We start from the raw sequence: 14819 nt of genomic DNA, 5'->3' as shown, positions 1-14819 counted from the left end.
TATAATTGGGGACCTCAATTCTCACCCAACAAAATTTTATAACGAACTTACTGACTTTTGTCAAAATCATGCTCTCCAAATTAGTGATGTAATGCTCCTCCCTCCTTTCTCCTATACCTACGTACAAAATAGAATGGACACAATTACAACCTCCTGGCTGGACCACTGCATCACGTCCCCTCAACTTCATGATTCTATTGTGACCTGCAACATTCGCTTCGATCTTACAATGGGCTACAATCACATCCCCTTACAAGTGTCATTCAGTACCCCATCCCTCCCTACCATGGACCCCCTAAACAGATCTCCCACCTGCCGTTAGCTGGGATTTTAAAAACCAGCAGAAAACCAGATCCTTTAGGGAAACCATGGAAACCAGGCCGAGGTCAATAGTTCAACCGACAGACGCCTTACTGTGCACTAACCCAAAATGTAGAAATGACCATCACAGGCTAAATCTGAAAGAATTCTATTCAAATGTAATTTCCACTATGCTTGCCTCCAGCAGGGATACCTTTAGATCTCGTCAAGGCAACTTTCGTAATATACCTGGATGGAATGACTTGGTTAAAGATCTGTATATGCATTCACATGAAATGTTTTTACTTTGGAGGCAAAATGGTAGTCTGAGGGAAGGACACTTTGCACTGCTAATGAGACAAGCAAGAGCGCAGTTCAAACTTGCCCTTAAGCACTGCAGACTGAATGAAAAGTAACTAAGAGCTGATGCAATGTCTAGAAAATTAGAATCTGGTGATTACTCTCATCTTTGGAAAGACATTCAATCCCTAAATCCCAAAATTAAAAAAGCTATCACAGAGAGTAGGAGAAGCTGTCGGTGATGAGGCTATCACAAGAATGTGGGGCGATCACTTCAGCACTAACCTAAATTGCATAAATGATCAAGACTTCCAAAGGGATGTAGATAATCATAACATTCAGTTTCATTCTGCTGACTGTATTATGCCAAGTAACATCAGCGATGCCATTAACGACCTACAAAATAATAAACTGCCCAGCTGTGATGGTCTACCTGCTGAAGCTTTCCAATTCTGCCATCTGATAATTTACATTTTACTAGGTGCTCTATGCAATGCGTGCATAATTCACCAGTTTCTTCTATTAACAAAAAACAAGCTAAAGGATGCTGCTGACCCTAGCAATTACTGCCTGACTGCAATTACTACAATTGCATCGAAGATACTTGAATTCGTTCTTCTAGTGAGACTTCTTCCCTTTCTACACACTACTGACAACCAGTTCGGCTTTAAAGCAAACCACTCAATCGACACCTGCATCTACATCCTGAAAGGATTGCTGAACTATTATCTATCATCAGCCTCGCCAGTTTTCCTATGTTTTGTAGATGTGAGAAAAGCATTTGACAGAGTAAACTACCTGAAGCTTTTCCTAAAGCTGCACAAATGAGGCATACCTCTATATTTAATTGGCATTTTATGTTGTTGGTTCTCCACACAGCAATTCTGTGTCAAATGGGGTAACGTACTGTCATACATCTTTGGCTCCCTAAACGGGCTCGGGCAAGGGGACACTCTCTCCATACCTGTTTAATATGTGCACAGATGCCCCGAATGTCATACTGAACTTACTTCCAATTAGATGCACTATCAATGAAACAACAATAAACAACCTCTGTTAAGCTGATGATATCGTTCTGATTTCCCCCTCAGTGCAAGGTCTCCAGCGACTCATCAACACTTACCACCAATATGCAGAGGAATCTGATATCCTATACAATGAAACCAAGACCCAGTGAATTTCACTGCTCCCGAGATCGCTTAAGCATATTGCAGAACCACAAATTTTCCTTGGAAATCATCATCTGGAATTCATGCATGAATTTCTGTATTTGGGCCACATTATCATGGACGACCTAAAAGATACAGCAGACATAGAACAGAGGCAACACGATTGCAAGGAGGTTTGCAGTCTGTCACCGAGACACGAAATTGCTGCTCTTCCGCTTGTACTGCTACAGTATACTGTATATGGGTGTTCCCTTTGGATGAACTATACCCGAGAGACCATGAGATGTATCACTGTTGTTCACAATGACATTCTGAGACACCTTACGAACACTCCTCACTATCACTCCGCCATGCAGATGTTCATAGAAATCTGCCGGGATAATTTCAAAATCATTGTGAGGCAAACAATGTCCAGTCTTATCAACCGACTGAGAAACAGCAGCAATTCGCTCATACAAAGCATCCTAAGCAGTGAGGCAAGATCATCTAAATTGTGGGAAAGATGGGATAATGAGGCATCTGTTCCTTAAATGACTTATTCTCTATTTTTGCAATTATGAAGTGTCATCTGCAGAATCTGACATTATCATTATTATTATTATATTTCTATGTTTATTGTTATTATTGGTATTTTCTTTTTTTATTATTACTGTGATTAATATCACTGTAGAGTTTTGCTATCTTCAATTTTCGTATTTAGCCTTCTGGACCCGACTTCTGTAACCGGCTAAGGTCCCTAGCTGGAAATTAATTGTATGTAATCTGTTTTTTTAATTGTCATTATTTTTTGGTTCTTTATTACTTTTCTCAATATTATTACTGTCATTACCACTATTATGAATACTATTTTTTATATTTCTTCTGCAACTATGTGGATAGTGCCGATTTACCATTTTTTATCATGTTATCTCATGTATCTAGATTGTGTATCTTATTGTCTCTACTTTGTATATTCCATGTATATGGCCTTGAGCTGAAATAAAATCTATTATTATTATTATTATTATTATTGCTACTACTACTACTTCTATGGACATCATTAAACCAATCATCAATCCGCATTTGCACTAAGCCAATAAGTATAACAGAGTACTGAATGAGCTCATCTAGCTACAAAGAGGTAGGTATCTGAAAATGTAGTTTTTTCCCACTCAGGAAAATTCTGCATTTGCTCTAAACTTTGTTTCCATCATCTGCACAGTACTCATTACATCCTTAACTGTGTGGTTAAGGATGTAGTGTGTAGCATTTATCAATAATCACTGGTAAAGGGTAATAAGCCCCCTAAGCAGAACTAACTGCTGTTCCTGTTTTGTCCTTCTTCCTCAGATAAGAAAGGAAAGATTCTTTTAATCAGGACTGGAATCATACAGACCTAGAAAGGAGATTTTCGTGAAGGCAGAGGCAGACAAATTAACTGATAGATGTCCATCCTCACTTTAAAGCATGTATGATACTCCATGACAGAGGTGTTCCAAATTTGTAGGAAAAAATGGGCTATGGCTATGGTGTTCCAGGAATGTTGTAAAATGACAATTTACCTGCAGTAAGTAGTCTAAAAGGCAGGTTGAGTTTGCAGTAGAAACCTGAAATATTACAAATAAGTGAAAAGAGGAAAACTGCCAAAACAAAACAAAAGAAGGACCAAGACTGAAAGAGGAAAGGGAAAAGTACCATAAAAAAGGATCAAAACTTCACTCTAAATGGGAAAGCAGGAGGAATAGTCTCAATCCAATTGAGGGAAACCATTCACCTATCTTGGTAAAAAGATCTTTCTCCAGCAAGCGCACAGTGTCCCCTTCTTCAAAATGAAGTATAAGTTGGCTATGTAAGGCAATAGTTTCCCTACTGTCTGAACGAAACAAATCTACACACAGACTTACTTCAATTAGTCGCAGGTAAAAGTAAAAACAATAACCCTAAAACTACTGACAGTGTGAGGGGATAGAAATCTTACTTTTTAGTGAACATCTCCTGCTTTCCATAAGCATTGATTGTAGCTAAACCATTCACAGTGGTGCTGACATGGCTGTACACAGGAGACCTTGATACATTTTCCATTCTTTTAAAATCTCTAATTCCAATCCTGTAAAAACAAAGCAACCTTTAGTAAACATACAAAAAACTAATAACACAGCTATGTGCAAAACTGTAGGTTTAAAATCTGTTCCCAATTTTGGGAGAATTGAAATACTGTACCAAATAATTAAATGAATTTGTCACCTCAGACACAAAAATGCTTCCTGTAGTATTCTATTCCTCTACAAATGACAAATTACACAATAGAAAAAGTTTTTGTTCCTTATACCCCTCCAATTTAAATCTCTGGATGACCCTCCCAGAGCAAATGTGAATTTCAGTTTGAAAACATGCATAACAGCTAAAAAAGGCCAAAAAGAAGACTCCATTAATTTTGTAGGACAATATACAAAAGCTGTTTGAATAGACTTAACATAAAATATTTTTTGAACTACTGTCACTGTAATGAGTATTTTCAGATTAACTTTTTGTCATACAAAAGCTAACATTCCAATAAAGAAAATTATAGATATGCTTAAAAATGTTGGTATAATTAACCCTTAAACGCCGAGCCTCTACTTACAAAAACCTCTCCCGTATGCCGGCGGTGTTCGGGAGTTAGCGCCAAAGCGGAAAAAAAGTTTTTTTCAAAAAATCACAGCACGCTTAGTTTTTAAGATTAAGAGTTCATTTTTGGCTCCTTTTTTTGTCATTGCCTGAAGTTTAGTATGCAACCATCAGAAATGAAAAAAAGTATCATTATCATATATAAATATTGAAATATATGACAGTGCAAAAAAATTTCATAAATAATTTTATACAAATCTCGCTGTGAGCAAAACGGTTAAAGCTAACGCGTTATTTTCTTTTTCTTTGTATTGTAAACTAAATTGCAATGATTTTGGTATATAACAAATTGTAAAACGATCAGAGCAACACAGAGAAAATATTATCACAAAATGATGCATGAATTTCGTAACGCCTGGACGTAAAAAATGTTTTTTCAAAAATTCACCATAAATCGAAATATTGTGCTAGAGATTTCCTGTTTGTTGAAAAATGGAGCTAATTGATTGAATATTACTAAACTGTAAGTGTTTTAGCTTACAATTGCAGTTTTCGACCATTTCAGTCGAGTTAAAGTTGACCGAAAGTAGAATATTTTCTATTTATCGTGATTTATATGAAAATATTTCAAAACTGATAAAAGCTACAACCATGAGTTATTTTCTGTTGCATACTACATGAAATTGCGCACATTTTCATATATAAAACTTTATGTAACAACTAATATAAAACGGTGCAAACATTACGACAACGTGACGAAAGAATTTCTGAGATGTTCGGCCGAGTTACCGCGCGGACATAAGGAAAATTTTTTTTTCAAAAATTCACCATAAATCGAAATATTGTGCTAGAGACTTCCAATTTATTGCAAAATGAAGGTACATGATTGAATATTACTAGAATGTAAGAGTTTTAGCTTATAATTGCGTTTTTTTACCATTTCGGTTGAGTTAAAGTTGACCAAAGGTTGAAATTTTGGCAGTTATCGTGATTTATGTGAAAATATTTCAAAACTGATATAAGCTACAACCATGAATTATTTTCTGTTGTATTCTAAATGAAATTGCACACATTTCCATATATAAAACTTTATGTAACGACTAATATAAAACGGTGCAAACATTACGACAACGTGACGAAAGAATCTCTGGCGCGGACGTAAGGAAAGTTTTTTTCAAAAATTCACCATAAATCGAAATATTGTGCTAGAGACTTCCAATTTGTTGCAAAATGAAGGTAAATGATTGAATATTACTAGATTGTAAGAGTTTTAGCTTACAATTGCGTTTTTTTACCATTTCGGTCGAGTCAAAGTTGACCGAAGGTTGAAATTTTGGCAGTTATCGTGGTTTATATGAAAATATTTCCAAACTGATAAAAGCTACAACCATGGGTTGTATGTTGCTGTATTTTACATGAAATTCCGCACCTTTTCATATATAAAACTTCATGTAACGGCTAATATAAAACAGTGCAAAACTTACGACAAAATGACAAAAGAATTTCTGAAATTTTCGGCCTAGTTACTGCACAGCCGTAAGGAAAAAGTTTTTTTTAAAAATTCACCATAAATCGAAATATTGTGCTAGAGACTTCCAATTTGTTGCAAAATGAAGGTAAATGATTGAATATTACTAGAATGTAAGAGTTTTAGCTTACAATTGCGTTTTTCGACCATTTCGGTCGAGTCAAAGTTGACCGAAGGTTGAAATTTTCTGTAGTCGACGTACGGTACGTCCACTCGGCACCCAACAGACAATTTTAGTCGACATATGATACGTCCAGTCAGTGTTTAAGGGTTAAGAGAATAAAAAGAAAAATGAAAGAAAAGAGTAACAACAATAAGACACCAAAGTACAATTATACAGATGTGAGAACAAGAGAAAGGGCAAGATTATTGTTACAGTGTTTCAACTCATCTGTCCCTGAAAAATAACAATCACTGACATATGGTCATGGTAACACTGTGGGATGGACCGCCCAAAGACAAAGGATGAGAGAAAAATGCTATTGGAAGGTATGAAAAAGAATAACATACGTATGCTTATGAGAGAGACGAGAGGGAAACAAACGAAGGGAAAGAGAGAGAGAGAGAAATAACAGTAATCCCATTGTCTTAAAGCATTGTAAATAGGACCAGGCACAGACTTTTTATTTTAAACCGTTGATTTATTGATGAAATTCCATATTTTTCATGTAAAAATTGTAAAATGAAATAATATTCCCTACCCTTTTATCATTTAATGCTCATCGAAAAGTGCATAAAATTTTTAGTCAGGCTGAACTTTTCCTTATCACTTATTATCTAGTTCAATCTCTCCTTCATTATTGTTACCTGATTTGTGGTAAAATTGGCACACTGAAGAAAAACATCTCTAAATAAAATTTTTTATTTCCCTTATTTGGATCAACAAATAAGGGGGAATGAATTCTTACAAGTAGGCCTATGCACGTTTTATGTCACACCAGCCTTGCCCATTCATAATGTCTATATCAGTGCCAACAAAATAACAGGCCGATACTCTAAGTAAGAGCCTGGCGATGGTTATAAGATTTTCTTTGTTAGTAGTCAATTGCTAAATGTGAGAAAAAGCAGAAATGCATTTTAAAAACTGTTAAGAGATAAGGTACTCCTTTCAGCATCTCTGGGAAAACTGGGGATGAATTTTGAACGCTTGGCTTCATTCACCCTGTACTTATGTATTTCTCTTCTTTCTATATTCCTTACTCTCTTTTGTAATTTCTTTCAAATGAACACTATTCTTTGGAAGCCTGAATCTCGTCAATGGCCCCTGTAGGCTTGTTCCACATGAATGGGATTCATCTTTTTTATTAGTATTTAAAAAAATTTTTTTTTTGGTCTATCACAGTCATCCTATTGGACTGGGTGGTTTTTACAGTGTGGGGTTCCGGGTTGCATCCTGCCTCCTTAGGAGTCCATCACTTTTCTCACTATGTATCCTGTTTCTAACAGCACACACTTCTGCATGAGTCCTGGAGCTACTTCAGCTTCTAGTTTTTCCAGGTTCCTTTTCAGGGATCTTGGGATCGTGCCTAGTGTTCCTATGATTATGGGTACAATTTCCACTGGCATATCCCATATCCTTCTTATTTCTTTTTCAGGTCTTGATACTTACCAATTTTTTCTTGTTCTTTCTCGAGTGCAGTCCTCCCAATCTACTCTCCCAGCAGGAGGGAGAACCTCTGCAGACCCCTTGGATCCTTCCTGCACTACGCGGGCGTACGACCTAGTCGATCCAAGGACCGAGCCAGGAATGCATGCCCTTGTAGTCGAACTCTGGGGAGAGGACTCTCCAGAGTTCCTCCTACCTGACTCGCACCTCCCAGGGAAGCCCCAGGAGGCTGAGGGGACAGACGAGGAGGACTGGGCATCCCGCCGGTACTGCTGGTTCCACCAGCAGGAGGAGGAGGCCGAGAGTGGTCATCAGGCCACGGTGATGACAGCAACCCAGGTCCAAGAGAACACTTTTGCCTCGGTGAAGTGCTGTCCTGGGGAGAGCACAGTGGTTCACGCGAGCTGAGCCAAGCGCTTAACTCGACCTAGCCGGGCCGATCATGCGAACATGACCGGGGACTGAGTGGAGTCGAATATGTGGCTGGCTGGCGAGATCTTGCTCTGTCCTCTTCACGAGGCCCAGTCTTCTTCAAGGCCGAAGCCTCTCAAGAAGACTGTACAGGGGACCTCCCTTTTGTCTCCCCAGATGCTCGGACTCGAGAGCCCAAAGCACCTACCTGGGAAACTTGCTTGGCACTAGAGGAAGTGCCGAGACACCTGACTGCCTTGGCTCTTCCTCCCGTCCTGTGCCCGAATTGGTAAGGTGAGCGGACTCTCCAGTGCCAGTTCGGGATACCCGAGTCTCCTTAGAGAGCTGGGTACTCAGAGCGGCTTGTGAACAAGTGCCTGACACAGTGCCAGCCTTCGAAGCAGACTTCTTAGGTGCCGCAACAAGACAGATACAGAGAAGTGGAGGCGTGGGAACGAGAGGTTTAGTTACGATGACTTAACTAGTTTGTTTTACTATTCAGCACTCCAGTCTTGGTTATTTGTGTGTTCAGTGAAGAGCAAAGAACCAAGCACTGACCCCTAAGACATACACTTCAATTGATAATAAATCATTGTTTTCAGTTACTAAGTTATCCTTCCATCCAGTCTCTTACTTCATATATGGTAGCTTACTATTTCCATTAACTTTTGTGGCAACTTTTTAAAATTCCTCCAGAAATCCAGATGAGGGTACAGGCAGTCTCGGTTAACGGGAGGTTCCATTCCCGAATAAGCACCTAACTGAAAATCGCCGATAATTATGGTAAATACATGGTGTTTACGACGTCATAAGTGCCAATAAACCACTTATCGGTACAGTTAACTGCTTATCGGAGCTGATAAACCATTTACTGATGCTGATAAACCACTTGCCGATGCTGATAAACCGCTTGACGATGTTGATAAACCGCTTGCTGATGCCGATAAACTGCTTACTGATGCTGAAAATTGCTTACTGTCGCTGAAAATCTGGTTAACAAGGTCGTTAGCCAAGCACTGTAAAACTGGAATGCCACTAACCAATGCCACCGATAAGTGAGGACAGCCTGTATATCTATTGTTCTGACTGTAACATGTACAGTACTGTATACCAAACATGTTATAAAGGATGCCTAAAAGATTGGTCTTCCATTACATAATTCATGCTACCTAGAATTAGTTTTCTTTGTTCTAAGGATGCCTTTTAAATGTCATAAAAGGAATCATAATTGGGTTCAATAGTCAACTAATGTAGGATCTCTTGCGAGCTGCTTGAGCACTTGACAGGCACGGAAGGCATGATTTGATTACCTACAAAGAATCAAAGGAAATATATGCACACATCTAACTTACCTGAACCACCTGTTCTTTTTTATTATACAGTGGTATGATGTGTCTGGCATTTAAATGCTACACAAGAATCATCTGTACTAAATTAGTGGGTTGATGAAACACACACTGTACCACAATAGCATAGGGTGAGGAGCATTATGTCAAAAAGTATACTACAGTTGACCCCTGGTATTCATGGGGGATGCATACCACTACTCCCAGCAAATAGCTAAAAATCTGCGAATACTTAAAACCCCCTCTAAAAATGCCCATAACTGCCTATTTTGATAATTCAAAACACCAAAAAAAACTCTAAAAATGCTTCTACCTGAATATTTTAATAGTTTTATCACAAAAAGTACATTTTGTCATGAAAACATGAAAATACAGTCATTTGTGAACATTTCTCTATGAAAAATACTGCGAATAGGCAAATTTTCTCCGAATAATGTGTATATATGTTCCACAGAGAAATCCGCGAATAGGTGAAGCCACGAATCCAGAACCACGAATAGGTGGGGGTCGACTGTATATGGAAGCAAAAAGTGAAAGCCAGTAGGAAGGCTCAAAAAAGCCTGGAGATAAGACATAAATGAAAATAAAAATTGAAACAAACATGGAGCTTACCTGAATACTTTTCTGATGAATGCAAACATAATTGCCAGTACCACCAGTATGGGCAAGAAATGAGGGAAAACCATACAAACGAAGACCAAAGAACTCATTATCAACCAAATATTCTGGACAAATGTTTCAAGCGTCATGGGTAACCGCACATCAACTGCAAAAATTAAATTCAAGAAGAATTTTATAATAATCCTGAATTGTATAATAAAAATGGGGAATTGCACAAATAAAAAGATAAAACAATTTCATTACACCTGAATGTCACTTATGCCTTCACCATTCAAAATTGTTTTAGGAACATAGAAATATACCTTCTTTTTAAATTTTTTTATAATCATAAATCTGTTTCTCTACCAAAGCCTTTTTGATTAATATCTGTAAAATGAGCAGGCTCTGAATCTTATTCTCAAACATGAACATGGTTATTAGATAAGGGTATGAACTGTATTACATAAGGGACATAAAGTCTAGGGTGTTCCAGCTTAGCACTTGCTTGCTCCATATGCAGAACCTTCGAATACTGAACCAATAACAGGATCTGGTAAAGGGGTCTTCACATAAAGAATATTTGTCTCCATAAAAGCACCTCATTAATCATATACTGCACAATTTCTGTGGACCAGAAAACCCTAACCACTCCAACTTGTATTAGCAAGATTGTGAGGTCTCTACTGTGTATGCCCTCCTGCATATGATGCCTGCATTCACCCTTACTTTTTATGAGGCTATTACACAGCCAACTTTATTGCGCTCCAAGGAATGCCTTTATCAAGTTCTTTATGTAGGGCCTTCATATGTCCTTCATCAGTCCATTGTGAATATTTCCATTTAATAAGTGTTAGATGGTAAAAGAAACAACCTTCTGAGAACATTTGTAGGCTGGACTCAACTTATATAAAATATCAAAGAACAAATGGCAAATGCATTACTTATGCTTAGCTACAGTTGGGAGCCAGCATATAACATCCTCTTCTATATGTTACTTTGAGTGCTCTTTCCATTTCTGATTTCTAGTTATTTCTGCATTATTTAGTTTTGTAATTGTTCTACATACATCATTCTGTGTCTGTAGAATTTTGTGATGCATCATTTTGTACCTCGTTCTTGCATAGTGTTTAATGGGTGGTACTTATGCAATTCATTTGGATATTCATTTTTAAATATTTAGAGGTTACGTTTATTCTGCACAGTAGTGCCCTACCTTGCCATTCTCTGTAGGGATGTGAATTTTGCTTCATTATGTGAATTTGTGCTTCATTCTGTAAATTTTGAGCTTCATTCTGTGAATTTGGGAATTGTACTCTTTGCACGGTCACGTTTAATTCTCAGTAAATGCTAAAATACAGAGCAGACTCACAAAGCCAAAGCATTTGTCTAATATCTTGAAAAAAGTCTAAAGATTGAGCAGTCTTAGAGTATCTGCCGTTTACAACTTGCACTGTTGATGAAACAAGCCTAAACATTTCATAATAAAAAATGACATATCTCTGAGCTACTCTAAGTAAACAAAAGATGAGCATCTTCTCTACACTTCCATATTCAACATAAAGTATAAAAAGGAATGCCAATATATGTTGTCCTGATATCAGAAATAACATAAGTGTTAAATTACAAGTATTTTACAGAAAAGCTGTACAAGTGGAAAAAGATGAATACAAAAAAGAGTAAACTAGTACCATTATTTCCACATCATTCAGTTCATGTTTCTAACATGGTAGGTAAAGGGGCTACCTCTGGGAGGGATAATATTCTGTGGGGAAACTCAGTTTTCTCTTGTTTATTAGTTAATAGCATAAGTGAAGCTGGCATTTAACACTGAATGGATATATTTTCGCTAAGATGCTTTCTTTCCTAAACACTAGATTATTTAAAACACTGATCAAAACAACAAACTCTTTTCAATGAAAGATGAAGCTGATTCAGTACTTGTACTTACTTTCATCCATATCACGTGAAAATATGTTGATAATTCGACCTATTGGGGTTGTATCAAAGAAACTCATGGGACTGCGGAAAACCTTAACAAAAACTTGGTCGTGCATCCTACTGGAGGCTAGTAATGTAGTCTGAAGAAGAAATAACAATCAACTTCCTTTCCCATTAAAAGCCATTTACTACAAAAACATGAGCAGAATTACAAGAATTCTTACAATTTCAATATACAACATGCAAATGAAGAAATAATATATCCTCTTGTAAAACCATTGTTAAATAATTATTTAAATCACACTGAAAATAAATGCATTATCAGTACTCTGCAATGTAAAGCAATAAGAAATCTTATATTGTTAATTTATTGTAACATCATGGTGCAAAGCATAAGAACAAAAATAACACCACAACATTGCAGTTATACTGAAACAAGTTTCAGCAAAAACTTAAGAAAATATAAGCAAACATAATGCTACACTGTTAACATATTTCAACAATCTCAAAGTAAACATAAACAGTAAAATTCCTATAATTCAACTACCAATTCTTTGAGAACCAAACTATTCATAAGATTTTCATAAACAGTCCCAGTCTGACCTTTCTCCCATTATTTGGGAAATATTCTAAACACTTTTCAATGAAAATTAGGGCTGCCCCACTCCATTCAGTTCTGTTTGGCTTTTGAGAAGATACCAGCTAGTTAGCTGAGGTGAGTGTCATCATGGGGTATTAACTTAGCTTCTCCAATGAGGTTCTGGAGCTAGTTTCTGGCATCTCAGGGTAATGAAATGGGTCTATCACTTTTATGAAGTTTGGTTTCTAACCTTCATCTTTTTTATTAAAAAAAGCGGTGACATCAGTATGTTAAATAACTGTAAGGTGTTGTAATCTCTAGTAACCTATTAACACTGAATGGATCAACAGTTTGGAATTGTCTCTGAACTTTTATCACTGTAAATTCTGGACACTTATGTTCTTGTGTTTATAAATGGCTTTCAAAGGTGGTAAGCATACTGGGGGAGAAAAGAATTGGCCTTATATATTATTGCCACTCCTTAAGAAAACATTTAAAATTTTGATGCTGGATAAAGACATGCTCTTTGCATTCATGGCTTAAGAAATTTCATGAGGAACTCAACATAAAACAAGAGGAAACCTAAGTTAGACAAGGTGGACTAAATGTACAGTAAACATAACCATGAGAAGCCAATCTCAGGGTCACTTATCATCATGAAAGCCAGGATGTTTTATTAAAAAAGAAGATTAAGGAACTGTGTGCCTTCTTAGATGGGTGACTGGGGAATTTTAACCTGTTATGTCATCAGACAAACATTAGCAAGTGAATTTATGCTGCCCATGCTGGTGCTACCAAACACTGGTTCATATTTAAGCATAACCTGAGTCTGAGCCAAATTTATAGTGGTAATGAGATGGGCTTATTTCATAGGGTATGTCTAAAATAATTTAAGCAAGGGTTGAGCAAATGGCTACTAAAAGGATTCAAGAGGAACACAGTGACTGTTAAGTGTTGCTCAATGCCTTGGGAACTTAACAATTTACTCTTGGAAAATTTAAGAACCTATGGGCAGTAACAAATGTTCATTTGCTGGTATGGTATGATACCTGGTTGGCTGGAACAGCCTTATCCCACCTGTTTCACTACTATTTTGTGCCAACAGTGAAGGCTAACTTGAGGAAGGACGGTCTTCTAGATGATTCATAAGGCTAATTTCTTGTTGGACAACTGTCTTGCTCATCCTCTTGAGAATGGGCTTGTTCCATGCATTATTCAGTGTGACCTGTTATATCCTGGCCATGGTGCACAGGGTTCACTCAGAAATTCAAAACTAGCTACTGTACATTTTTTGCACAAAAGATACAATATGTTACCCTTTCTGTACCTGACTTGCAGCCAGCCACTAACATCCTGAGTAAGCTGACAGAGATGATGTTCTAATTTGTTGTAACAAAAGGATTAGATAATTTCCTTGTTTGTGACCAACCTTTGGTACTAGAGACAAAGGAGGTCAGGGTCGAACATGAAAACAAATGAAAGCAAAATGACAGTGACATGATTGATTATATTAAATGCATAAGACAAATTTGTTGAGAACTTTCACTTTCACAGCTCCAAGACCATGTAGTACCGTATCATGCAAAGGACCTTCCAGGTTAAGAAAACAGCATCTACTGAAAAGGGCATAATTCATGGCTTCTTTGGGAAAGCTACCAAAACAAACTTCTACCTGCTTATCTGTCACTCCCTCCTTATCAGCAGGAGAAACCTATGAGCCTTAACCTCCAGGGCCCTTACAGCCTAGAGACAATCCTGAACCTCATTCAATACGTAGTTGGATAATCCTGACCAAAAGAATGTTAATGACAAAGAGTGAACCTTTGATGCCAATGAGCATGAGCTATTCAAGACTGACGATTCTGAGCCAGAGGCTCTGGAGGTAGTTGACTCAGAGCCCCATGAGCCTGAAGCAGGCTCAAAACTGCTCTCTGTAACCTCAATCTCTAAGCATGTAAATGGCAGAATTAAGGAAAAACAAAAACAATATTCCGAATATTGTTGGAGGCTGCTGAGCTATGATGACATATCTTTAGGTCTCATATTTCAGTAATAGAGCTCTGTTTTATTATTAGCACTGATGACATATATGATACAAGATTAGCATACAGTACCTCATTTATCCTTGACCAGATAAACATGTTTGGAAGAGAGAGTGTAAGAGATTGGTTGTGCAGTGCATGCACATGTAGAATACTTGTGATATTATAAGTACTCTTTTTAATATTCTACAAGATAGTTGGGATATATGATTATATGTTTCAACATTTCACTTCAGTAACAATACATGTTAGCACTGATGAGCATATACACCAAAAATTTTGTGTAATTACTGATATTTGGACTTTCCTTTTTTTTTTAAATCATCAGATTAAAACCCTTATGGATAGAGTCAACAGATTATAAAACCAAGAGAGCTCCAAAAGGAAATCAGCTCGCAAAAAGAGACATAATA

At 37.2% G+C, this 14819-nt stretch overlaps 1 protein-coding gene across 10 annotated transcripts in view; it reads right to left on the bottom strand.

The window, feature by feature from the left end:
• Positions 1–14819, bottom strand: part of LOC136828667 (ATP-binding cassette sub-family C member 5-like) — a 323720-nt gene that overhangs the window by 32464 nt on the left and 276437 nt on the right. For all 10 annotated transcript variants that reach the window (XM_067086736.1, XM_067086729.1, XM_067086727.1 and 7 more), the window contains 3 exons: positions 11795–11924; positions 9859–10012; positions 3727–3855 (listed from right to left, as the gene is read on the bottom strand). In XM_067086736.1, the coding sequence (XP_066942837.1) occupies positions 3727–3855; positions 9859–10012; positions 11795–11924 (413 nt within the window). The remainder of the gene's footprint in view (positions 1–3726; positions 3856–9858; positions 10013–11794; positions 11925–14819) is intronic.

The sequence above is a fragment of the Macrobrachium rosenbergii genome, chromosome 43 (genome assembly GCF_040412425.1).
Source record: "Macrobrachium rosenbergii isolate ZJJX-2024 chromosome 43, ASM4041242v1, whole genome shotgun sequence".
Classification (NCBI taxonomy): domain Eukaryota; kingdom Metazoa; phylum Arthropoda; class Malacostraca; order Decapoda; family Palaemonidae; genus Macrobrachium; species Macrobrachium rosenbergii.
Note: the sequence above shows the minus strand (reverse complement) of the source record. Positions and strands in the feature narration are given on the sequence as shown.